This window comes from Sturnira hondurensis, unplaced genomic scaffold (genome assembly GCF_014824575.4).
Source record: "Sturnira hondurensis isolate 20B ecotype Veracruz unplaced genomic scaffold, ASM1482457v3 Scaffold0013063, whole genome shotgun sequence".
NCBI classification, from domain to species: Eukaryota; Metazoa; Chordata; class Mammalia; order Chiroptera; family Phyllostomidae; genus Sturnira; species Sturnira hondurensis.
In genome coordinates, this window is record NW_028085694.1 from 6,452,710 (window position 1) to 6,478,805 (window position 26,096).

At 35.0% G+C, this 26,096-nt stretch overlaps 1 protein-coding gene across 22 annotated transcripts in view; it reads right to left on the reverse strand.

The window, feature by feature from the left end:
* ADGRL2 (adhesion G protein-coupled receptor L2) overlaps window positions 1-26,096 on the reverse strand; it is a 217,380-nt gene that overhangs the window by 141,131 nt on the left and 50,153 nt on the right. For all 22 annotated transcript variants that reach the window (XM_037060988.1, XM_037060987.1, XM_037061000.1 and 19 more), the window contains exon 2: window positions 7,311-7,483. In XM_037060988.1, the coding sequence (XP_036916883.1) occupies window positions 7,311-7,383 (73 nt within the window). In that variant the 5' untranslated portion in view covers window positions 7,384-7,483. The remainder of the gene's footprint in view (window positions 1-7,310; window positions 7,484-26,096) is intronic.

Genomic DNA, 26,096 nt, shown 5'->3' on the forward strand with positions numbered 1-26,096 from the left:
TACCATGAAAGAGTTTTAAAAAGTAAGAAAAGCTGTAACAACATAAACAGAAAAAATCGGCAAAGGTAGTTAACGAAAATACTCATCAAAATTACAACTGGCCATTAAATAAATCCAAAAAATGTTTCTGTCCAAATTACAAATTTAATTTACAATCAGACACCCCTTTCAGAGAATGTGTAAATTCTTTTAAAAATGTAAAGCCAATGTTCGTTAAGTGTGTAGACTGGTATTTTCATACACTGGTAATCAAAATGAACATTGGTATAACTCTTCAGAAAAACTACTTGAATCTGTCCATGTGCCTGATATAATCAATTAGAATTCCAGAATTCTAGTCCCAGGAAACAATAAGATAAAAAAAGGAAAGATTTGTAACATATTTACTTTCCATATACTTGAAAGAAATTACCTAAATTCAAATGGCAACAAGTAGAGAAGGAAAATCAAATCATTTCTGACATATACATGATAAATAACAGTACAGCTATTAAAATCCATTATCTATATATAAGAGCACGATAAAATAAGCTATGATAACATAAAGTAAAAAATCAGAGTGTAAAAGTATATGGAGATGCAAAACCTAACTTTGTTTTACACATCATAGTTGCATTTTATCCACAATACCAAGTATGTGTGTTAGAAACAAATAGGAAATGTGTATTGGTTATATCAGGGTCCTAGAATTATGAACCGTTTAAAATTCTTACCTTAATTTCTCTTACTAATCTTCTCTTGCGAGACTGTACTACATTCAAAATTTAAAAGGAGAAAAACTTTCAAGAAAAATAAGCCCTCAAAGCAAAACTAATGGCAGACATAAAAGTCAAAGGCAACAGAGCCCCATGCTGATAAGGAGGGATTATAGATGTTTTGCTTCCTGAAGCTCTGATACCGAATTCCCTTCTCAGCCTTACATTTTAGCCCAGAGATCCCAGGGCTGGGGCTAGGTATTCTCCTGGAATCACTTCTGTCAAGTTGACAAAAGGAGCTCAAGAAGAGGGTTGAAAGATGTCATGAGATATTCACTAATCCACACTGATGTCTAATACATGTAGACTGCACGGCTGTCATATGTCATTCTCTGTCATGCGGGAGGTGAAAAGAAAACAAAGAGGACCAGGGGGTACCAGGCATGCGTTTCACTAAGGCACTCCCCTAGTGATGCGGCAGATAAATCGTTGCTTCGAGGCACACCAGTTCGACATTAAGGCTCAGATGTGCTCAATCATTTATAGTTCTTATTCTTTAAAAACACAACCTAACTACAGAGCTCATAGAGAGAAAATGTGTATGAATTCGAAAAAGTAAGCAAGAGATTCATTAAAACTGAAAGCACTCAATGAGTATTTAACACAATTAACCTTTTGCCAAAATTAGGGTGCTTTACACGCTTCCTGCGCTTTAATTAAGCACCCTTTATTAAATTATTGATTCATTCAAAATATAACAATGACTGTGATAAATGCCACCTATAAATATAAAATTAGTATTTCAAAAATTTCCTCTCATATGGACAGGTTTATAACAGAGCTCTTTTAGTAAATTATTTTCTCACAGTAACAGATTTATTTATTAAACATTTGATTAGTCTTTTCTGTCAGAAAATAAAGGTTTGCAAAAATTTAACAGTCAAGCAATACAATGTTATTGAGGTCTACTGGGTGACTGTTGTGTATGACACACTGGTTTGTAACACTTCACTACCAATCATAGGTCTACTGATGAATCAACAGAGACTGTGAATAAACAAACCTTTTTTAACACTGAAAAAGAATCACAAGAAGATGAAACAGAACAGAAAGTGGGAAGAAAAATGTAAGCAAAAAACTTACAATCACGCACTGAAATTTTATCTTCAAATGAAATATGACATATTTTGACACTGAATGTCGGTAAATAAGATAATCAAAGTACACTCCGAATTAACTGCTAAAAAAATGTTGGTGTATCCTATTTAGTCTTATTTTTTTTCAAGTTTAGTCACATTCAGAACAAGTATACCCTGCTTCTGAATCCTGGGTCTTAATACTACAAGGCATTTTGTGTTTACAAGATAAGCATCATCATATAATTCATAAATGGAATTAATATTTATTTTTAAAACTAAATTACATCACAAACCATACAGAAGAAAGCTGCTGTAATCAAATTATATTACATTCATACAATATAATAAGGAATATTTAAAATGCCCTAAGAGCAATATAGTCAGGTACTCTCTCGGGGAGTAAAATCACATTGGTCTGCACTAAAAATATTTTTTAAAATAATTTTAAAAATACATTGTTTTAATCGAATGTTAATTTATATAATTTGTGAATTTAAAAAATGAGGCTACATTCGCTAAACAGCAATCACAGATGTGCTGTATAATTCCTATTAATTTAATGGGAGCTCATACAGCCCCATCCCCATGCACTTTGCTGAAAATTTACCTCCCAACTTTTAAATAATCAAAAATACTGAAATGAACAAAAATAGTCAATTTTGCTAGACTGGGAAATCTAAAGTCCCTACAGTAAGTTAATTCAGCATTATCATAGCAATTGCTATGTAGTTATTCTCAACAAGAAAAAGAACAAGGTTATCACAATGAAAAGAGACATACTGAAGCAAGGGTTTAGGAGTTCCAAAAATGTCACATTTCCCTTTAGCAGAAAATATGTTCTCTTTTTCCAGTCTGGAGACAGTTTTCAATTTTGTTTTTTTCTTTCTTAGTACACTGTCAGAAAATAGTAACAAAGTAATTCCTTTTTGAAGCCTAGAATTATACCCAAGGAGCTTTAACAGAGTCTAAAGAGCCATACGAAAAATTACAAATAGTAACTCCCTGTAAACAACTGGTTACAATTTCTGAATCACAATGCATTAAACCCTATTTTTTGGCTCGCAGGCCAGCACTCGGTCCACCTCAGTCCACGGAGCCACACCAGCCAGGGCCCAAAATGCGCCCTGACTGGGATTCAAACTGGTGACCCTTTAAAACCATATTTTTAAAAAAACTTTTAAAAAGTTACTTTATACCACACTCATACACCCCTAATGCCTCACCCCTTTCACCCACATTACAGCACTTCTTAAGTGTGATGCCGAGCAACTCGTATCCCTCAGAAGTTTGCCAGGAACGTGAATGCTCAGGTCCTACCCCTGACCTAGGTGATCCTGCTGGTCCTATAGTTTGAGAAGCACTGTTACTGTTTATTTCATATCCATGGTATTTTCTCTCCATTGAGACTTTTTTCCTCCACAACTATGTTCACCACTGTCTTTACCTAGCCTATTCAGCTCCTACTGAGAGTCAGCTGAAGCATCATTACTTCCTCACACACACACACACACACACACACACACACACACACACACCTCAACTTCCCTTCTCGTCAATACCTCTGAAAAAGCATCCTCACAGCACTTACCTTGTTACTATGACTGTTTATTGTTCCTTCTCTAGCGATTAAAACCATGTCCCTCTTTCCAAGATTTATGCTATTTATGTGGTGGATATAGAATGTATGCTCACTAAAATAAGCTGGGCATTATCCTAGGAATTTGAACACATCAATGAACCAAAAAGAAAAAATACAAAGATCCCTATGAAGCTCATATGCCAACACACTGTGTGTACTGTATGTGTGTGTACATACAAATTTTACACACTTCATTATATGTATTAATAAAAGAATAATGGAACTAATAAGATAAAAGAATATAGGTCTGAACTATTTTAATACTTCCTAAGTTTAACACTGGAAAACAACTCTACTCCTTCCATTAAATCACAGACCACTCTGAGGGAAATCTTTATATGCCAAAAAATTTATATTCTAATTCCTATTTAATCCCTAGATCTACTTTTTCCTGCCACACAAATAGAGAAAAGACTTCACAACCAAACATTCTTTTTTAGTAAGATATCATTTACATAAAAGGCATTGTAGATGTGCTTAAATAATCTGAGAGTAGATTCAAAACCAGCACAATACTATTTCTACAGCTATGTTCTAAAATTGTCTTGATGTATATAAAATAAATGTGCATAGCTCTACCTGGAATACCTGGCATTTGTACCTGGCATAATATTTTTCTTTGAAGTAAGAATAAGCAAAATTGTAATTTGAGTTAATTGACTAAAAATTTGACTAAAGAAATCCAATTACATACATACCGCCTCAAAAATGGAACCTGAAATCCATATTACTGACTTGGCTGAAGAACTGCTATTCTCTGTCACTTGTCACTTGGGCAAGACTTCCTATGTCTGACTTATACTTTCCAGGGCTCCATTATATACCGTAATTTAATTCTCTAGGACACAAAAATTCATTTTACTTTCCTACTTACTGATGCATGATTCCACTGTGGGTTACTACGCTTATAAAAATCAGTCAAAAAAATCAAAACACACCAGTTTCTCAACAAAACTGATTTTTGAAGGCCTTGAGGTTAGTTCTCTAGGAATAAAATCAATTCTAAGAAAAACTTACAAAATATTTTGAAGTCTGTTTTTTTATAATCATTTTTATTTGGAAATTCTAAACATAATTTTCAAAAATACACAGGGAGAAGAGACTTGAAGAATAAATAAAAATGTTCCTATTTTTTTAAAAAACAAGTATATTTTAATGGGTAAGACTTGATTTGTAAATACTAATTGAAAGAGAGGAAGAAATGAGCTAATTTTAACAATTAGACCTTTATACATAAAACTTATTAAAAATGCTTAGTGATTTGTTTCAGGCACACAAAACATGGCATATGTACGTTCATCTGAACATAGAACACATAAGTCCTTCTTGCAAATGTAGAAATTTACCTCTCATATGTACAGATGTAATATAAATCCAAATCATACATTATACCTTTAAAATCATATACTAAGGTAAAACACAGCTGTTAAGAGGAGAAAAGAAAGTTATAAAAAGGAAGGCATGGTTCACAGCTGAATACAGGCTTGTTTTGATTTTAAACTTGATTAGTTACTATTACTTAAAAATCTAATGTCTGCTTTGTACTGCAAAGCCAGAAAACTGGCAAAACCAGGCTAAAATAAACGGCAATCACGGTTCCCCAGCAAGCACTTTCCTGCCTGCTGCAGACCTCCACTGATCTGCAGCACACGCCCAAGCTACTCTGCCTGCTTGGCCCCAATAGGTATCTGACGTTTCCACTGCGGCACACAAAGACAAGGAGCTCGGGAGCAGAAAATGTGTCCTGTGCGTTTCTGAATCCTCAGCACCTGGCTCAATTCAGTCACTCAGTACACAATGAGGGAGGAGGGAGGAAACGACCCAGGAAAACTTGTCTGAGTTTTTCTGTAGGGATCTACAGACTGACACAAAAGTAGCAATCATTTAAGGACACTGAAAACATTTAATGGCTGAATCATTAAATGTATCTCCCCTTTCCTGTGCTCTAACACATGGTTTTGATTGGTTTTCTCCGTGGGCTTTCTCTGTGAACATAGAGCATATCTGCTTTCTGGCAATCTAGGTACTATCACGCCACGTAAAGCTTTTCTAAGACAAAACCACGGGACACTGGATCAATGTCTGACAGTGTGCGTTAGCTGTGTGCACTCCCACAACTAGCCCCTGTGTGTTTGTCCCAGGGTCTTCTCACCTGTAGGAGGGAACTGCTTCAAAAGCAACGCCCCCTGGCCTGATGTGCCAAAAATGAAATTTCTCTTAACAGCAGATATGAATACTGACCTGATAGGTCACGCTAGAAATAAAACTGCAGTATCTCCTGAAAAACTCTCTGTTTGCTAGCACCCTCCTGAGTTAAGCTACTGTGCCAGCAAAGTAGTCTTCATTGAAAAATTTTTCATTATGTGGAGTAATGAGCCATTTGTCCACACCTGGAATCTTTCCTAAATGTACGAAATAATTCAAATATACCAGCAGGAATTCAGTTAGTTTCTCCCCCCAAACAAACCAGACACAAAATTACAGAATACACTCAAGATTTTTATAACGATCCCAGTCAGAGATTCTTATTATGAAACTCAGTTTCTGCACCTTGCTTATCATTACAGTACTCTTCATTCAGACATATTACATTTTAGTGTTAGATTTCATGTATCTTTCAATTCTGATGCAAAGAGCAGTATCTTCTGGAAACAAATTATTAACATATTTGTAATTTTCATGTGTCACTTAAATACAAGTAAACATTGTTTACTTTCTGATTATAGAAATTCTGATTTTAAAATGTTCCTAAATGTGTTATTTATTTGAATTGCATTATTAAGTTATGTCAACACATTGAAAGTAGGGAACTCTGAAGGCAAGGAGAGAATAATAAAACAATTTTGGAACAAGCAATTCAAATACAATTCTTTTGGCAAAATTAAAATGTTACCATGTTGAAGCTTATTATAAAGACATTGGAATAATAAGCTTGCTTCTATCTACTAGATGACACTGGGCCTGTTAATCCACCTATCATTTTGGTAATAGATATAAATGTGATCACTTAAAAATACATATGAAGCCAATCTTAAAATTCTAAAACATTTTCTTCAAAAATATTTAATTGGGGCCAAAATTACCCATTATATTTTACATGTGTCTATCAGGGATTCTGCACTCTTTACAGATTTTACAACATTAATATATTCTCACTCTGAGTACAACTACCACTATCAACTGGCATCTGAGCTCCACATTAACTTCTGACCCGCTCTGTAGATAGCACCTGGAAGGATGCTATTTTCAGTTGGAAAAAATGTATTTATAAAAATAACGGATACCAGGAAATCCATATAGTAATTGATAAATTATGGTACTGGGATTTTATACTTTTATTAAGCCTCAAAAGTGTATTTAATTCTTTAAAAATCAGATCCGTCATCAAAAAGATATAGTACATTACATTAAAATGGAAGCACTATAAAAATGTTTTCTGGGGATGTATAAAATTTTATTTAGGAGTTTTAGAACTATGACCACACATAAGGAGCAGACAAATCTAAAGGTGAAGTGAAAGAGTTACCACATGTGGCAACTTTACTAAAATAAATTTAGTCAATAAATGTGAAATATTAAACCAAAACAAAGCTTTCACTTATTTCTCTAAGGATCATTTACAATTATATTTATAAATTTATATAAAATATAAGTTCAGACTTCTAACGCTTTCTGTAATACACAGCTGGGTAATGAAAATAATTCAACATTCAGAAAATCACTTTAACAACTATTTGTAAAACAACAAAATAATACTCTCTGGCCATGTTTATATAAGTAAGATTGCATAGTTTCAGTCTCCTGGATGTGAAAAATAAAATTTAAACTGCATCTTACCTTCTGTGTTCGGTAAGAAGCTGATTATAATGATAAACCACAGACTTCGCATTCTGCAACCAGAAGACACCATTATTGATCCCTTTAAATATTTTCTTTGTATTCCTTAATGAATCTAGTTATAAATGCCCAGCTTCATCGAACCCAGCAGTCTGCATCATTGATCTTCATATCTGAAAAACAAACAAATTCATCATTTATTCTATGGTCCTGGTGCATTACAAAATATGCAAAAATAGTATTAACAATAACTCTCTTTTCATTTTCTCCTTCCTTCCTTCTCCTAAGTGTATGTATTTTTTAAGTATATATTTTGATTCTATATTCAATATGGAAGTTGTGCCTATGTGCTGAATAGCAGAGTCTCACACCTTAAAAATGATCAAAACCCCCCAAAATAAGTATAGACAACCAGAACATGGGAATTCACATAATAATTAAATCCCTAATGATGAACGTTTCTTTGAAACGCTTAGAACATCAATCTAGAATAAGTCATCTGTTGTTCTATGACAAATATTAGCCTTTTAATTAAACTACAGTCCACCACTGAACAAGACAAGTTTTAACTGTGAGAGTCCACATGGTATCCATACTACCAGGACTGTGTTTGATTCATCACTGGGAGTCTGCAGACGCAAAGGGCCATATGTATACATTACTCTCTGCCATTTTATATAGACCTGAGCATCTGTGATTTTGGAATCCACGTGGGATGGGGTGAGGGGGTGATCTGGAACTAATCTCCAGAGATAACAAGAGAGAACTTTAAGTTTTGGGAGGAGTAAACAGTTACACACAAATTTTTCAACCACGCAGGTTTGACACCCCAACTTCCATAATGTGCAAGGGTTCCCTGCAATAGCTTTAATCCATAACAACTCTACAAAATCTTATAAATACATATGCTTTTGTCTTCTTGTTCCTAGTAATGGTAACAGCAACATTATGTGCAATTTTATCATGTTACCTTGCAAAATAGATAATGAAACCGTTAATTTGTCTACACAAGGGTGCACAATTTTAACTATGCTTGTATTTTATATAATAATGGCATTTCAAAAACACTGCATATAAAATTGTAATTTCTCTGATTACTACTATTCATAAAGGGAGCAGTTTAATAAAGTCTCTTAACTATTTCATTGTGAAGATTTTCATATATTGGTTTTTCTTACAGCAAGTTACAAGTTAGTAAGATCAAACCTACATCTTTGAGTAGGTTGATCCACACCCACTGGACCCAAATAAAAACCCCAGAAAATGATTATTTTATCTCCAAGGCTGCATCTCTATTTTAAAAAAAACTGGGAGAGGTGGCAAAAATATAAAACCCCAAGCCAAGTATAATTTTGACCAGCCCATAAGGACGCAACAAGCACACCAAAAAGAATGTAAGAAATTAATCTGAAGCTATTACCTAGTGTTTAAATGTAAAGACTCATAAAATCACAGATTAAACTAGCATGATAGTTCTGTACTAAAAGCTTCATTTTACCATGCTTATAGTTTGAGATGAAACTACTTCCCCATATACGCCTCTGCAACCATTAATTAGCCTTTTTTAAGCGTTCTCTGAAATCTCTAAAGATAAGTAGGTATCATAATGAGGAAAGTCAGCATGCGTGTTACCCAGCTCTGAGAACACCTCAGATGCTTCTCTGTCCAAAGAAATAGGACAAAAACAAAAGAAAGGGCACATTTCCTTCTCTGAGTGCCAAAACTATAAGAATGATACATGAAAAATTAATGTGATGGAGACACAATGCACACAACCATGCAGAACTGGCCAGCTCTGTCTTTCCATTTTCTCTCTGAGCTCCCAAAGACTATGCAAAAGGCAAAACCAAAAAGTACAGCTGCAGTGTACAACTGCTGTGGCAAAGGCCCTGCTTTAAAACTGCAAGCTCTTTTATGGAAAAGCAGAAACAGAATAAGACAATTTCATGGCCTGTCACATCGGAAAGTCTCATCAATGAACAATTTCTTATACTCTATAGACTGTTCAATGACCTGATGAAGCAAGCAGAATAATTTTAATGTGTGAATGAGGTACATTCATTACTACCAGTAAAATTAAGTGAGCCTTTGGAATGCTCCTGATTCAAGCCAAGAGTTCTGACTGTCCAAGTTTGGGTTGTAATGAGTATTTTCATTTCAATGAACTAATGCATATAGGCTGCTTGCCCACATGCTCAACTCTTGAACACATTTCTGCTTTCCTGAAGCCATCCAAGACCAGTCTGTCTTCAGTCACCCGCTCTTTGAAAGAGTCCTTGTTTGTGGGAAGAAAGGGAAGGAAGAAATCAGGGACTGATGACTGCCTTGTAGGAAACAGCTGCCAAGATAGGAAAACCTCTGTTGGTGAGGGAAAAGGCAGAGGAAACCGCACAACCAAGACCTTTTTTGTGGTCTTTGGCCCCGGGGCAAAGTATTACATGAACCGATTTTAACTATACGAAAATTTCAATGTATTCTTAATGTTTAAATGTGAAACACAATTTTAAAAGTATGTTCTAGTCATTTATGAGACAGCATAAGGTTGTTTCTAACAAATAGAAACAAATTCTGGAATGTAATAAAATGACGGCTTCTCTTATGCAAATAAACCCAAAGTCTGAAGTCTGTCCATCATGCTGTGCAGTGACTAAGAGTCTCAAATGTATTTTCCTAATTCTACAACTTACTCAAATAAAATTATTTCAAAAGCTCAAGTTTTACATGCAAGTTTGAAAACTATGTCAAAAGATTTTACTGCTGTATTTCAAATTAAAAACAACTTTCCATTTTGAAATGTTAATGAAAACTGAAATACTTAGCAAATCACAATCAGCTATGGACAGAATAAATAAACAATGAAATACGGTGACACCAATCCCAAGAAAACAGTGCTCTTAAACCAAACTCAAGCCAAAGAACATTCATTCACAGGCAGAGATGTAGGTAACACTCTTCTTCCAAACTGTAAATACTTGCAAAGTGAAGTTCAGTAGAAGCCTCTCATGACACAAACCAAAACAAGAAAACAAAATCAGAAAAGGGCTATTTTTTTTTCAACAAACAGAAAAGACGGAGTCCCCATATTAACCAATTTGTCTTTAGATTATGAGAAAACTTTTCTTCCCAGAGAACTTCAGAGAGGACCTGGGAGTGTAAAGAAAGACACAGTGCACAGATGAAACCTCTGCTAATGCTAAGGTACAGTTCACGTCTCTCTCACTTTTTTAATCCTCACCCAAGAACATGTTTATTGATTGTGAGAGAGGAAGGGGGAGAGAGACAGAGAGACATCAATGTGAGAGACAATCATCAATCAGCTGACTTTTGTACATGCCCTGACCCAGGAACCGGTGACCTAGGTGTGTGCCTTGACTTGGAATAGAACCCCCAACCTTTAGGTGTATGGGATGACACTCCAACCAGCTGAGCCACGTGGCCAGGGCACAGTTCATTTCTTAATAAAAACAGAAACAGAACATTTCTACTTGAACTAAAAATATGATCTAAAAAAACAAAGCCACATCCAATGTACAAACTCCTCCTATATTTTATTCTTATCCTTCAAGAAGATACAATTTCATCTTAATCTTATTTTTATAAACCACATGCCATTGTCTACCAAACCTATGGATATATATATATCTACTATTATATATATATATATAACATATATATTATACATATATGATCTAGGTTTTCATATATATATATATACATATATATATATATGATCTAGGTTTTCTATTACTCTGTCATGTAAAAAGTCAATTAATGCATCATTACTACAAGTCAATGCATCATTACAATTAACCCTTCTAAAAGAGGACGATGCTTTCCAGGAAGATGTCTCAGCATGGTTCATATCCTCACAGTCCTCAATGTTTTCTACACAGCTTACAGTGCACAGTTATCTGTAGTCTTTCAGTCAGTAACCTGCTTATGCGAGGTTGAGCAAAAGTAGGTTTACAGTTGTGAGTATGCAAAAGTTTATTCTTGTATTATTTATTAATTATTGTACATATTTTCCATAGGAACAACTGTAAACCTACTTTTGCCCGATCCTGTATTTATTAGCTGCAGTAAACATCCGTGCCTTAAATTATGGGCAAAATTAGGAAAACACCACTAACAGTCATGTATTTATGTAACATTGCCAGAAATCACATTTAACCTTTTATGTAATAATGACTAGCAAAAAATTTAAAAAGTTAAAACCATTTGTTAATAAGCATCACTGAAAGTAGAATATAACATGCTTCAAATTAGCAAGAGAAAAAGATAATTTAGAATCATCTAAACTGGTTTACTAAGGTTGATACTCTATTAAGAGCAAAGCCACCATAAAGATTCACATACAAAGCTTTCCCTTTGATTTCTATTCATGGACAGTGAACTGCTGTGAACAAAACACCTATAAGCACGAGGAGAACAGGGAAAGGAGAGAGCAATCCAAGTGTGAGACCAATGAAAGTCACCCCTCCTTGCTAATTATGCACTAATGCTGTGTAAAATAAAATGTTAATGCTTTGGGTAAGCCTAAAACCCTATGCATTAAATGTACGTCAACACCAAATGAAAGTTAAAGGTAGCTGTAAATCAGCCTTTCTGATCTTACGTGTGCCATGGAGTTATAATCATTATGGGACATACTTCACTAGCAAAAGAACTACTTTCCTGCATTTTACCAAAACAAAAACAACAGAAAGGGACACCAATCCCACTCTGCCCCCACGCAGTAGAAAATGAAAAATAAGTTAACTGCATTTCAATTTAGCTAAACCTCATTCAGAGTGCTCATTTTTTTTTTCCAGAAATATCTCATATACAGCCCTTACAGGTCCAAATTGTCTCTTCTTGCTAAGATAGGGGAAAACATCAACACCCTTGGGAGTTTACTTTCAGTAAGTTCTCTAAGTAAAACCCTTGCTATCCCTAATCAGAATGCCTTTCTTAGCTCCAGGCATTCAGAGTTCTTAGCCTCTGAGTTTATTTTCTTCCCCTCGCAAGGATAGGGTTGGGGCTGGGAATGCTGATCGAGATCCTAAAACCACGTGACCAAACACTGGTCGCCACCCTCTTTCTCCATTTCATTCCTCTAGACACTGGTATCAAGTCTAGAGTAGTTTAATTAACCTGGTTATGCTAAAGTCCCCCTTAACATTCATCCCTGACCTTTACTGAAATTTCTTCATCGTGAATGAAGAAGTTCTCCTACAAGAGGACTTAGTGGAGGGGCAGAAAAGAGAGAAGTTCAGGAATGCTCCTAGTAAAGCACGCATGCTCTCTGCAGTAACGTCTATCTAGGAGTCACGCTGAGCACGCAAGAGGCTTGTAGCTGTGGACACCAGCGGCACGGCACAGGGCAGTCTGCCATCCTCTTCATTTAAGCCCTTCCAGTTGAAATAATCAAAACAAATGGCTGTCATTCTCAAGCCAATATAGGGAACACTTTATGACCAAATGTAAACTTGCAAATGAAGTTTCAAAGGAAAAAAATTAAACCTACATGCCCAATGAAAAATATTACCTAATATACCATGAAAATTTGATGGCTTCTCACTCTTTCCTACCAAAAAGAATCATAATTTGTTTAAAATAGTTTGCATTCATTAAAATTATAACATAGCTACAACATAGAAGTTAGTTAATTTTCTATTTTTAAATGGCAGTCCTCTCCAACTTTAAGGCCTCTATAGTCCAGGTTTCCCATATAATTTTTTGACTTGAATACAAATTATGGGTGCTACAGCTAGAAATATTTCCCGAGTGTCTATTATGTGTGAAATACTGTATTAGAACATATCACTAATCCTTGAGGCCAAGGTTACAGAGGGCAGAAATATGAGGTTCAGAAAGGGTAAGTAACACCACTGGCAGGTGGCAGAACTTGAATTACAATCAAGGCTAATTATAGCAGTCCCCCTTGACCCACGGAGGGACATGTTCCAAGACCCCTCAGTAGATGCCTGAAACTTGGATGGATTTCTTTTGATTTTGGATAGTACTGAACGCCATATGTACCATTTTTTTGTTAAACATAAAGTTTCATTTACAAATTATAAAAGCATGTGAATGTGGTCTCTCTCTCGAAATGTCTCATTGTACTGTACACACCCTTCCTGTGATTACATGAATGAATGAAACGCATTATAAGCTGAGAACTTTTACCTAACCATTGATTTCACCTAAAGTCTGAGCTAATCATTGGTCAGGCAAATACAAAAGAAAAAAATCCTATGTTGTTCCATAAGATGCAATCTTATGTTTGGCTCACTGCACTGGACCCTTCGTTCACATAGCATTGTCAGCAGCCACACTCTGAATAGATATTCAGATTCCCTCTTGATCTACATATAACAACTAAATTAAATAATAATGGCCCAGGATTTGTTTGTATACATTAGATCATCAATATGAGCACCAGAAGTTTCTTAGAAATAATGAGATAATCTCAGTAAAATATATCAAATGACCTTAAAAATAAATATGAAAAAAATTAAAATATACAGTAAGCAGTTGAAGAAAAATTTAAGTGTATAGCACATTGCCTTTTGTAATCAATAAATGATACAATTCATTTGCAAACTATGTCAATATACAAATAATGTCACGTAAACTTGCAATTACAGCCCTGGTCAGGTAGCACAGTTAGTTGGAGCTTCATCCTGACACCCCAAGGTTGTGGGTTTGATCCCTGGTCAGGAAATATGTAAGAATCAAACAATGTTGGCAACAGTAAATAAAGCAGCAAATTTGTTTCTCTCTCTCTCTCTCTTTTCCCCTTTCCTCTTTTTCTCTAAAAAGCAATAAAACAAAAATTTATACTAATTAAACTTGCGATTCTAACTTCTAAAATAAAGTAGATAATAGTTGACACTACTTGTATAATTGCATATGTCAGTTTAAGTCAATGAGTAAGTAGTGATTACAATCCAGATATTTTTGATATTGAGTTCTGATGAGTGTTGCTTATTTATTTTTACCTTATATAATAATTGGTCCTGTGTTAGGTTCTAAAGGATTATAAAACCAATTAAGATATGATTGCCACCTTCAAGAAGTTAATGATCTAAGAATTAAATACCCAAAGAAATTAGAAAACCCAAAGTATCAATTAATTAACTGCTAAACTCCCAAAAACTTAACAGTCATAAATGTATTTCGTACCAAAATAATAAGAGAAGAGACACAAAAACAGTTTCTGGACCTGTGTTCCTACATCAACCAGTACCACCTTGATGAAAAGGGCCCGAGACTGAGGTCAAGGAGCACACTAGAATACTGGCTTAGTCAGCCACTGCGAGGGCTGAACACACAGACATCTATGTCTCAAGTTCAACAACTATATATGAGGGTAGAAGTACTCAGTAAATCTACTATTCCATTATCTTCCCAATTATTCTAATTTTAGGTTTACGCTCCTGATTCCATCTTAAGTAATCTTGAGGAAGATTTTCAGGGGCTACTGAAATATGTCTCACTCTAAGGTTATCTCATCTAGCAATTATTCTAGTAGTTCCATTTTTAAAATTACATCTAAATGTTGCTAATTCCAAAAACGTTTTTGAAACCTATTTACAATGTATTACATTGGTAGCCATAACCAAATAACCTGAGACTTATGCAGCTCACATATTTCACACTCTGCCTTGTGGAAAAACTACACAGGATCGAAAGCAAGATGACATCCAGGTCTCCTTCCAAAAGGAGCCAATTCCTGCGCTTTAGCCAGGGTTGATCTCCATCAAACCCTATGTCCCATACCATATACATATACTCGGGTTACGCTCCATCAAGGCCTAGGTTCCATACCATACACATGCATATACCTACATCTACAAGCACAACGGCATTTTACTGAGCTGTAGAGGAGAGGAATATATCAATTATTTCTGAAAATTAACAGCATTAGAAATAAAACTGTAGTCTTAGCCAATGAACAGAACAGACTCTACTTTCACTGTTACTGAGATTCTGTGTGGTTGGTGTGGCTGATTTCTCTAAAGAGCATTCATTAGGAGGCTCTGATGGGAAGAGAAATATGCATGCACACAGCTATAAGAAACAGTAATGAACTGAGTCATTTTGAATGGTTGCTAAAAACAAAAAATTAAAAACAAAACTTCGGTTCATTAAAAAATTAAAATATATCAAGTTTTACACGTTACTGCTTCTTAACTACTCGATCCTGGAATAGAAGAGGTATGCGGATTTTAGAAAACAGGTTTTCAAGTTTAAAATATAATTTTATAACCTCTATTAACATTTCAAATAACATTAATGTAGTAATAAAACAGTGGTGTTTAATAAATAAAAAGGCTATTAAAAAGCTGAGAAAAACTGACTAAAAATTTGAATTACTTGCTAAGACTCTTTTACTTGGTAAAAGACTAACATATTTTTTGCAATATTTCAACAATATTTTAAAATTTTCCAGCTCAGAAAACTGAGGACGAGACATGCCCTGTTGCAATTCCACATACAAATAAAAGCAAAAAAAACCCTTACAATTAGCAACTACCAATGATAACTAGTGACTCTTCAAATCACTTAAGCTAAAATCTGTAGTATTTCATTATGTTTGGAAAGATTAAAAACAAGGAAATATGCAGACTGATAGTATGTGGCAAGGATCAGTAAACTTTTTCTATAAAGAACCAGACAGTAAATATTTTAGCCTTTAAGGACCATGGAGTCTCTGCCACAACTACACAACTCTGCCATTGCAGCACAGAACCGGCATAGACAATGGGTAATGAACGAGCATGGCTGGGTGCCAATAAACCTCACTACACAACCAGCCAACCAGCCCGTTTGCCAAAGTCTGCTATAGATGAACAGGCCCAAGATAAAGAGAGCTCACTGCAGTTCAGTCAAGTAATGAACTGACCAGCAACTACCAACGTCTGCCAAAATAATCAAACCAACTTTAGTCTGTTATTTTAAGAAATTAATTTAAATGTTAATGTGAAGGTAAATTAACCATGCTGAAATGAGAAAAAAACAAAACAAAGCAGCATTATTCTAACCAAAACAAATTAGTGTTTCAGTATGTGTGTCACAGATCTATACGTGGAGCTCACAGTGTTGGGGAGAAACTCCAGAAAAGAAAACAAAGGACATCACCACAGTAACCTATCTTACTACTTTGTTTGGCAGGAAAGAACATAAAACCAATCACAACAGTCAGTAATGGGAGACTGAGAAGTAATGAGGTTTGGACAAGACTCCCTGAGGCCTTCTAGCATTAGTATGATGGTGTCAAATAGCTGTTGGTAAAAGTGACTTCAAACTCCTGAAATTTCTGTCACCACTGTTACTCACCCATGCGAAACACTGGATATATCCCAGTTCCACGTCGTATTCAACAGGAAACTGCTGAATTCTAATTTGTTGGATTGCTCTATAAATCTAAAAATTCTACAAGGCCAAAATCACCAACCTTACTCCAAAAAGCTATGAAGTCACAATAAATGCACACATTTCTTTAAGAGCAAAAGTATTTCTACAGCTTTCCAATTCCTTATAGGCTCTCCCCCAATCACAATACCTTTACTACTACAACAAGTATTTTTATTGTGTGCAATCTAATGATTCTTAAAATTGAATAGTCAGGCCGTAGCCATGTAACATTTCTAAGCTACAATTAATAGTTATCACATTAAAACACATGAAGGCTAAACTTTTCTATCAATTTTACATATAACACAAAAGAGTGGAGAAGGTTACAAAATTTTAATAAGAGCATTATATTATGGTACTAATAGTCTAGGTGTTTTACTGAAGTAGAGTGGATTACAGTAAATGAAATTTTAAAATGTCCTTTCCGTTTTACAGATAACACAAAATGACTTTTTTCATGTCTTTCGTGATAAGGACAAATTTGCCACACATTTAAATGGTGCCTTCACACTCCCACCCCACCCCAGCTCATGAATTAATAATTCAGTGACATTAATACAAGATAAATGATAAAAAGGTTAAGGCACATGGGCCAACCATAAACACATCCTTCTTTCAGCACAATTAATACTTCTCTGCCAATTATAGCTAAAACTGTTTAACAGTTGTGTTTTTATAATCTAAGGAGCAGCTTATGCACACACAATTTCACACAATTCGGCTTAATAAATCTCCTGCCGGTACCAAACAATCATTCTAGAGGATTAAATTGCAACATTTGTTAACATTAATAATGTTTTATATACTCGTATGTATTAAAGAAGCCTCTCCTCTGTTATTAGTCCCCTAAAAACCCTTCTAGACAATATACTGATTAGGTATAAATTATACATACATCCTGCAACTGGTGACTCACAATAACAATGAAATACATTAGGTTAAAATGGTAAAATAAAAAAATCACATCCACTATAAAGTAACAGATTTTCCTTGAGCCATGCTTACAAAATGTGTACAAGTGTGCATGCAGAGGTATATACAGTACATAAGTGAAATTAGCTCAGTCTCTAGTAGTTTTTAAAACCAAAAATCCTTTGGAGCATTATTTATTGTATGTTTGGGTAAAATACAGCTCTGTTAATATAAAAGGTATAAATTCTCTCAGTGTTTTACTGACTCTCTGAACTGTCTTACTACCCCCCATTCCTCTCATTCCCTCTGCCCGAACCTCTCTCTAAATTTCTGCAAAAATCTCACAGCTGATTTCTCACCTTCCATTCAGTGTGCCAACCTCCATTACACTAATCTTCCTAATTTCACCCTAAACCATAAAAATGTGTAAAATTGGAACCAATCCTAGAGATCACTTTATATATAAGACAAAGAAAACACTTGCGGTTTTGAGTTGAAAAAGGCAGGTCTCTAAACTGCTGATTTTAACATTTTCCCGTAAGTGCATATATCATTATCTCACCATAATTATCACAACAAACGTAATACTGATATTTTAACAATAGGGAAATTACAACGGGGGCCGGGAGGGCTGGGGGAGGTGGTGGTAAATGGAAAAAGTTTTAAAAATGTGTCAAAAAGTAAAACCGGGGAAAAATTCAAATAGATCTAACTTCAAAAATATTTAATCCAACCCTCTGATTCTGTCAAACTTATTTGCTCAGTAATTTTGAATACGTCTTTCCAAATAACTTTTAATCCAGATTGTTTTTACCCATACGGAAAGCATTTCCTTCCTTCCCCCCATCAAGAGACTTGATGGGTTTGAAAGCCACCCAGGCCACAAAGCCAACCTGACCCCCTCTGGGAAGTGGGCAGGGGAAACCCTCAACCTCTGCAATTCCTATGGTCATTACCTGAATCATCTGTATGGTAGTTGTTATTGCGTTATCCTATGGCTCCTGATCAACTAAGCTTTTAAACTAATTTTAGTATCTTTTTAAAAGTATTTTACTGTTGTTCAATTATGTCAAAGTTTTCAATATTTTGCATTCTTCAACATACATCTTTTCAATCCATACCGAAAAAATTTCCAGGATACATACTTTGTTCAAGGCACTAAGGCTGGTCTTACAAGCAAAACAATGACGCAGTAGATAAGGAAATAAACCATGGGTACAAATAACTTTACAAATTAACGTGATTAATAGAGTACATGCTCCATTTGGACCGTGACTTTGGCTCTTTCCTTCAGTCTTGATTCTGATAAGTAGTATAACATCCTGGTGATTAATCCAGTGAATATACAATTAAGTCAATACAATATCTGAAAAATTATTATAACTTTTAATGGATTTTGTGTTTATTTCACAACTAAACTTGAGAATGACCATCTTTGCTTCCTGTTCTTCCACCTTAAATATTGAGGTAATTTAGTTTGGGGTCCATAAGGGGCTTACCTTCACCTTTGTATCTTTCTTGGCATACTTAGGCTATTCCTTCCGCCTGGAATCCCATCTGCCACTTGTTCCTTGGCCAACTACAATTCCTTTTCCAAAACTCAGTTTAGGTCCATCACCTGACTATCTATCTCGCTCTCTCCTTTCCCTAACTCTCCACCACACACACTAACATTGTTTCAAAGTACAGTGTGCCTACCACTATCCAAACATTGTTGGAAGTATTACTTTCAAATTATCACTAGGTAACTGAAAACAGAACCCGGGGCTTTCATATCTATTAACTTCACACCAGGCACCTTCGCTGGCAAAAAGCACATAAGAAATGTTTTTGACAAAAAAAAAAGCAAGGTAGCTATACAGAATGAAGAGAGAAAGGGGTGAATGAATAATAAACTGAACTATGAGAGGTAATAATCATGAATAGTGGAAAGGATAAGGAAATAGTGGATTTCAGAAACTAAGTTCATAACTTTTTAAAACTGAAACATAATTTTTTTAAAACTGGAAACCAACTTAGAGATCTTCTAAAATAGAATTTCCAAGGCTTCCCCGCCCATTTGGGACTATTTTTTAATGAAAGGTTTTATTAAATATTGAGGATTGCCAATTTAAAACACAAAATGGAAATGGCTGTTTTTCAAAAAGTTTACCATTTTGGCATAAAACATCTTATGATTTTTATAACTTTTGGAAGTCAAACAAACTATTGACAAGGAGAGTTAAAAAACCACGGAGCCTCCTCCAGGCAGTGGGGAAACTGGACCTGCAACTCAGACCCAACCAAATGCCTGTGGAATAATCTTTTGATGGAGGCTGCCTTCAAAATACTTGAAAATGTAACAGTGCCTACAAAAACAATTTATGGCTTAAAATACTGAAAAGAATTTAATACTTTAAAATTATTAAAGATGATACTTTTGGGGTCATTTCTATAGTTCATTAAAATTATTACAAAACATGGAATTACATAAAATTATAAACCTGACAAGTTTGCTCTTAAATAAAAACAGAATTGGAAAAATAGACATTTATTTTCAAAGTATGCTGAAAATGCAAGATTTTTTTATTTTTATTGAATTTATTGGGGTGACACTGGTTAATAAAATTATATAGATTTCAGGTGTACAATTCTAAAATACATCATCTGTATATATGTATTACGTGTTCATCACTTACTGCAAAAAATTTGGCCAACGTAGGCTTCCACATCTACACATCTTCCTAGTAATATTCTGAATTTGTGAATATTCTGAATTCAATGGTGTAATTCCTCATAAAACTGAAAAATTTTAAATAGAGGGCAACATACAGGCACAACGCACTTTTGTCAGGATTCAGAACAAAGAATAAAAAATGTTAAAATCCACACTAATTTTCTCCTCCAAAATGAAGGGACTGGCATTAACACGCCAATGTCAATCTTGGACTTAAGTCTCAACTCTATGCAAAAAAGCAGGACATTTCACACTGGGGACTAAGCCTTGGCTACCTGATATTCCTATAATTCCTAACAGCACTCATAGTTCTGTTCTATAGGGTTATTTTTTTATTTATAGTTTACCATGGCTACTTCTAAAACCTCACTCCATTTTTCTTAAGACTAGCATTTGCAATTTATCGACTTTAATACATAAGTTTAACAATGTTGACAATAAAACTAAACAGCTTGCTTACAGAAAGATATCTGATATTAAATACGAAATCTAACAGATTTTAATAATTAGACTCTGTAAATGGTACTATCTATATATGCCTGTCCTAATTTTGGAAGACAGGCTTCTCACATAACACTTGTCAGACTAAATACAAAGAAACTGTTCTGGCATTTCACTACATTAAAACCTTGAATGTACAGATTTAGATTTTATTAATACTTTAAATCAAACCCTAGTTACAATTCAGTTTCATACAATGCAATTTATAGTAGTCCTCTGCTATGAATGCAAGAACGTAATGAGATTTTAATTAGACTTTAGTATGTCACTAAAAGATATTTTGGAAGGCAAACCACCCTCAACTCCCCAAGAAAACTATCACTTCATAATTAAAAGGTAAAGATAATGGACCTGTGATACCTAAGTACCACTGAAGAATGGCTCCTTGCACACCAGAAAATGTCTGATGTTAAAATTTGGGCCAGTTTTGCTAACAGTTTATCTGAGACATCAAATGCTATTCTTATACCATGTATTTGTTAAAATCTTTTGTCAAAAAATGTCTTTCCCTATTTTACCTTATGACTATGAAAAATGTCTTTTTAAACATTTCTATTATATTTTTATGGTTTCCTTAGCCAAAAAACTAAAATAAAATCCACACTGCAGTGTCAACAATCACATTTGGTTAACCCCCCTTTATTTCGTATTGATTACCTTACGCTGATCTATGCCTTCAGTACGACTGATGCACCAGAAGAAATCAGCCTTCACACCAGGCATGTGCTGAGAGTATCCTCTCCTGACTTCCTTTTAAAGCTGACAACACGTGGGAAGATACAATATTTGAAATGATTTGGGGGCAGGGACACAGGGCTGTAATTGTAGGTCAGGGAGAAGAACTACCAAAAAATCCTACTTGAGTGCTTTCCACGTGGTGTTCAATCAGGCATCAGATTATAAAAATAATCACACAGTAAAAGTGGAGGCAGAAAGTACTGATATTCTCAGGTGCCTGGGTAATAAACATCAATGCTTCCTGTTCTCGATATCTGAGCATCCACTCTGGCAAAGGCCAGCCAGGCCAGTCAGTGATTTATCATCTAAAGAAGATAGCAACAATACTACAAAACCCTGTAATAAAAATAATAGAGAACCTTTAGCATAATGAGAATAGGAGGAATAACCTCCCAAACAAAAATAAAAGGAAAAAATGAAACCATCTCGAGTAAAAAATGGAAGCCAAATGACATGACCTGCTTAAAGGATGGAAACCAATGTGAAGCAAATTTAATCCACATCGATAACGATAATAACAAGCATTCACTGAGAGCTTTCCATGTATGCAGCTCTATTAAGCAATGTAACTGCATCAGACAGATTTTCTCTACTATATGGAAGCAAGGATGCAAGGATGCAAGGATATTTGCACAGAAAATATCAGTACTAACTCTTTTATTCATTATGTTTACCATTCCTACATCTATGAGAAGAATCTGAAATTGGTTAGATTGTAGCAAAAGTTATTGTGATCTTCATTAACAACAATAATAACTGTTTATTCGAAAATAGACTGAGAGCCTAGTCTGAGTTAATCACTGATGATAGCTGCTGATAGATGCTTTTAGTTGGTTTTCACCCTTGTCACCCATAATTAACTAGATACAAAAGGATCAGCTATAAAGCCTAAAAGTTATTGCTGAATCTGAAGAACTGAAAAGTTACTGAGGAAATGATTTCACTATTCTTATAATAAACAATATGTAGCTGGGAAATTTCCTACAGACATATAAGTTCACAATCACAAGAGAAAAACCCACTATAAATTGCACGGCACAGAAATGTTCAAGCTTTCCTAAAAGAGGCAGGCACTATCTAAGGAAACCTAAGAATGTCAAATTCATTGGTTAAAAGGCTCTTAAGAACGTTACTAACATGACCCTGAACACAGGAAGTATCTCAACAGGTCTAATCATGACAAAGGTGTTCTTTCACAAAATAAATACTTCCCTAAAACAAGATTATTATAGTCTTAATTATCTTACAGGAACTTCAGATAAATAAAACTTCAGATAAAATACAAATAAGCCAAAAACCCAAATCTTGTAACCTTACATCTAACAGGATAAAATTTTTCACTTTAATCGACACTTGAAAAATACATACCATTTAAATACATATGAAATATTTTAGAAGTATATATAAAAGGAGCAAAAGTATGTTTTTTTCACAAATATCACATAAAAGTATACATATCAACTTGAAGCAATTTCGGGTCCAGATGATTTTTTAGTGTAATGCATGCACCTCAAAGTATTGTCAGAAATGTGGGCTAGTTTCCCCTCTCTTACTTTCAAACAGGGTAATAGCAGGAATGAGTGACTTTCCTGGAACCTGGGCTTTGATTCCTAGCCCTTCCCTACCCCATAGTCCATCGATTACTAACTTCTATCCCATCATTACAAAACTTTTCCCAGCTGTGCACAGGCATGGCCTCTCCCCTGGATGGACCATCATCCAAGTCTTCTAACTATGTTTCTATTTCGTCCAGAATTACCCTTCTCTGATTCAGTGGTTACACTGAATCCACTTTGGTTACAGTGATTCCACTTTGAGAGTTAGGAATCAAATGGAACACTTTCTCAATCAAAAATACTAACAACTTTTATACCTACATGATCAAATATACAGGAGGGGGACATAAAACAGGAAATTTATTTTAAAATTGTGTATTTATTCCTACATGTTTAAACCTGGTCACCTTCAAAGACTCTCCATTTGATGCAATACACCTATCGAGACATTTTTCCACTGCTCAAAAGTTTTTGAACTCCTCAATTTTTGATGGCTTTTAGTGCTTCTGCCATTTTGGGCTTCTCCCCCCCCCCCCCACATTGGCAAAAGGTTTCTCTTTGAAGACTTGTTTTCAACGGGGGAAACAAAAAAAAGTCACTCGGGATAAGACTGGGTGAACAGGGAGGGTGGGGCCCGGGGATCATGGTCATAATTCACCCATCGTGAAATGAACAAACCTCTTACAAAAAAATTCACTGGTGTCATTGGTTCCATTCCCAGCCAGGGCACATGCCTGGGTTGCAGGCCAGGTCCCCAATAGGGGGCGTGAAAGAAGCAACTACACATTGATGTTTCTCTCCCTCTCTTTCTCCATCCCTTAACCTCTCTAAAAAAATAAATAAATATTTTAAAAGAAATTCAATGAAACCCAGTGCAGCCTCTCACAACAATGCCAACTGGTACCCTGATACAGCTGGGTTCCTGGAACACTCACCTAGCAGGACAATTCTGGTTTGGGGGGTGCCCCTCGTAATTTGAGCAGATTAGGCTCTCTAATAACATTCCCCAAACTGATGTCTGTGTTTCATCTCCTTCCATTCCCTCTGCAATTCACACATTCTATACATTCTCCTCAAGGCACCACCTTCTGCTTTTGTCTTCCGCCTCTGTGCTGTCCTCCTCAAAAAGGCTTCATCTGACAAAGTTCCCCTCTGCTTTCAGGTCTACATTAAGTGGGATCTTTTTTCTGTACTACTCATTGAATTCACTCCGCCAACCCTGTATTCCCACGGCCTTTCCTCTACACTTCCTGGCATGTCAGTGTAGTAGCCCTTACCATTAAAATTATCTGTGGAAATACCTGTCTCTCTCATGAGATTATAAATTCCTAGAGAGCACAGTCCCTATATACAGTACATTTCTCTAAGTAGGGCCTTATAATAAATGGCTGTTTATCTAAAGTGACTAGAACTAAAGCCCAGAAGTTAATGGGTAACTAGATGAAATGTGCTAATAGATAAAACTGTTCCTGTAAAGGCTAAAACAGAATCAGTATTTTAAAAATACAGACTTTAAAACCAATGCAAGCACACGCATGCTTTTGGCAATTTTGGCAAACTCGGTGCTGGAAGTTGTCGCTTTTTAAAACCACATATGCTGCCATAGTAACTTCTGTGGCACTGTACAAAACCAAAAATAACATGTTGGAAGTAAACCCCAAAGCATATAAATTCCGTGAATTAGTAAAGTAAATGCAAGCCCTCACCTGTCGTTTATACAAATGCAACACTGTTGGGAAGGTGGCTCTGAACTACAGAAGTCTGTCTGTTAAGAGAATATATCCGCACATGAAATAACAGATTTTTCAAAAGATAATTTGGGTATGGCTTTTATTTTCATTGGACTCTCAAGAGAATTCTTCTACACAGTAAAAATTTTCTAGTACTGTGCATCTCAATACAATTTAATATACCTAAACTGGGCGTGAGAGGCCAGATAATGTCAAAAATTCAACCACTCTGGCTTGGTTTAACTTCTGTCCTTGAGAAAGCCATAAACTGTTCAACAGAGAAGAGTGACAAGGCTGGCAAAAACTAAGGTTTACTTCATTCAAATATACCGGCATGGTCTTAATCGTACCCTGTACATGTCCCTATAAATAAAAAGTTGACTTAAGGAGTTTTAGTTGTATTAACACATACTTGAACGTTAAATCCAAAGGTGGAAACATTCGCCTTTTGGCTAAAAAACCCAATACACCACTAGTTATTTGCACTATTTTGTAGTAGATAAAGATAAATTTCTGATTATTATATTTAGAATTAAGAACAATTTTCAATTTTCCAAATTTGTAATATGTATATGTTAACCCCAAAATTGCTATTCCAGATTTATTGTTCCATTTGTTATCTGCTATGCTGTGTAGAATCAATAAAACTCAGAAAGTCCATATAAAGAAAGCTTAGCAGTAAAGACAGGGAAAGCTTCTAATTTCCACTGACTTGCTAAAATATTTTTCAATTTATCCATAAGTGCAACAACCACCACCAAACAAAAGGACTGAAGTCCTACCTTAAAGCAGTTTCTATAGCACCATGATAGCTAATTTCAAAATATATTAACCTGAATATTGAACACTTAAATTCTATCAACTCCTGACTGCATGTTAAAATATGAAATATTAAAGCTTATTTTAGTAAGAAATTAATGTTCAACTAGAATAAGCAAAGCTTTAAAATTCACAGTATACTGGTGATATTGTCCAAATTTTAACCACTATAAAGCAGTGCCGGTGAAAATTTTAACTATTTAAATTTGTACACTGTTTCCTGGAATCCTTTCTAATATTTTTAGCTTGACTTTCCAACAACTTCGATTATTAATACAGGCTATAATTCCTTATCTACAAACCAATCCTTGTACATGATTGCATATACTTCTTATTTTTAAAAAAAAATCCCTTCTAGATAATAAGTACAAATTATGGTCAAAAATTTGCTACAGTAAAATTACCACAGAAG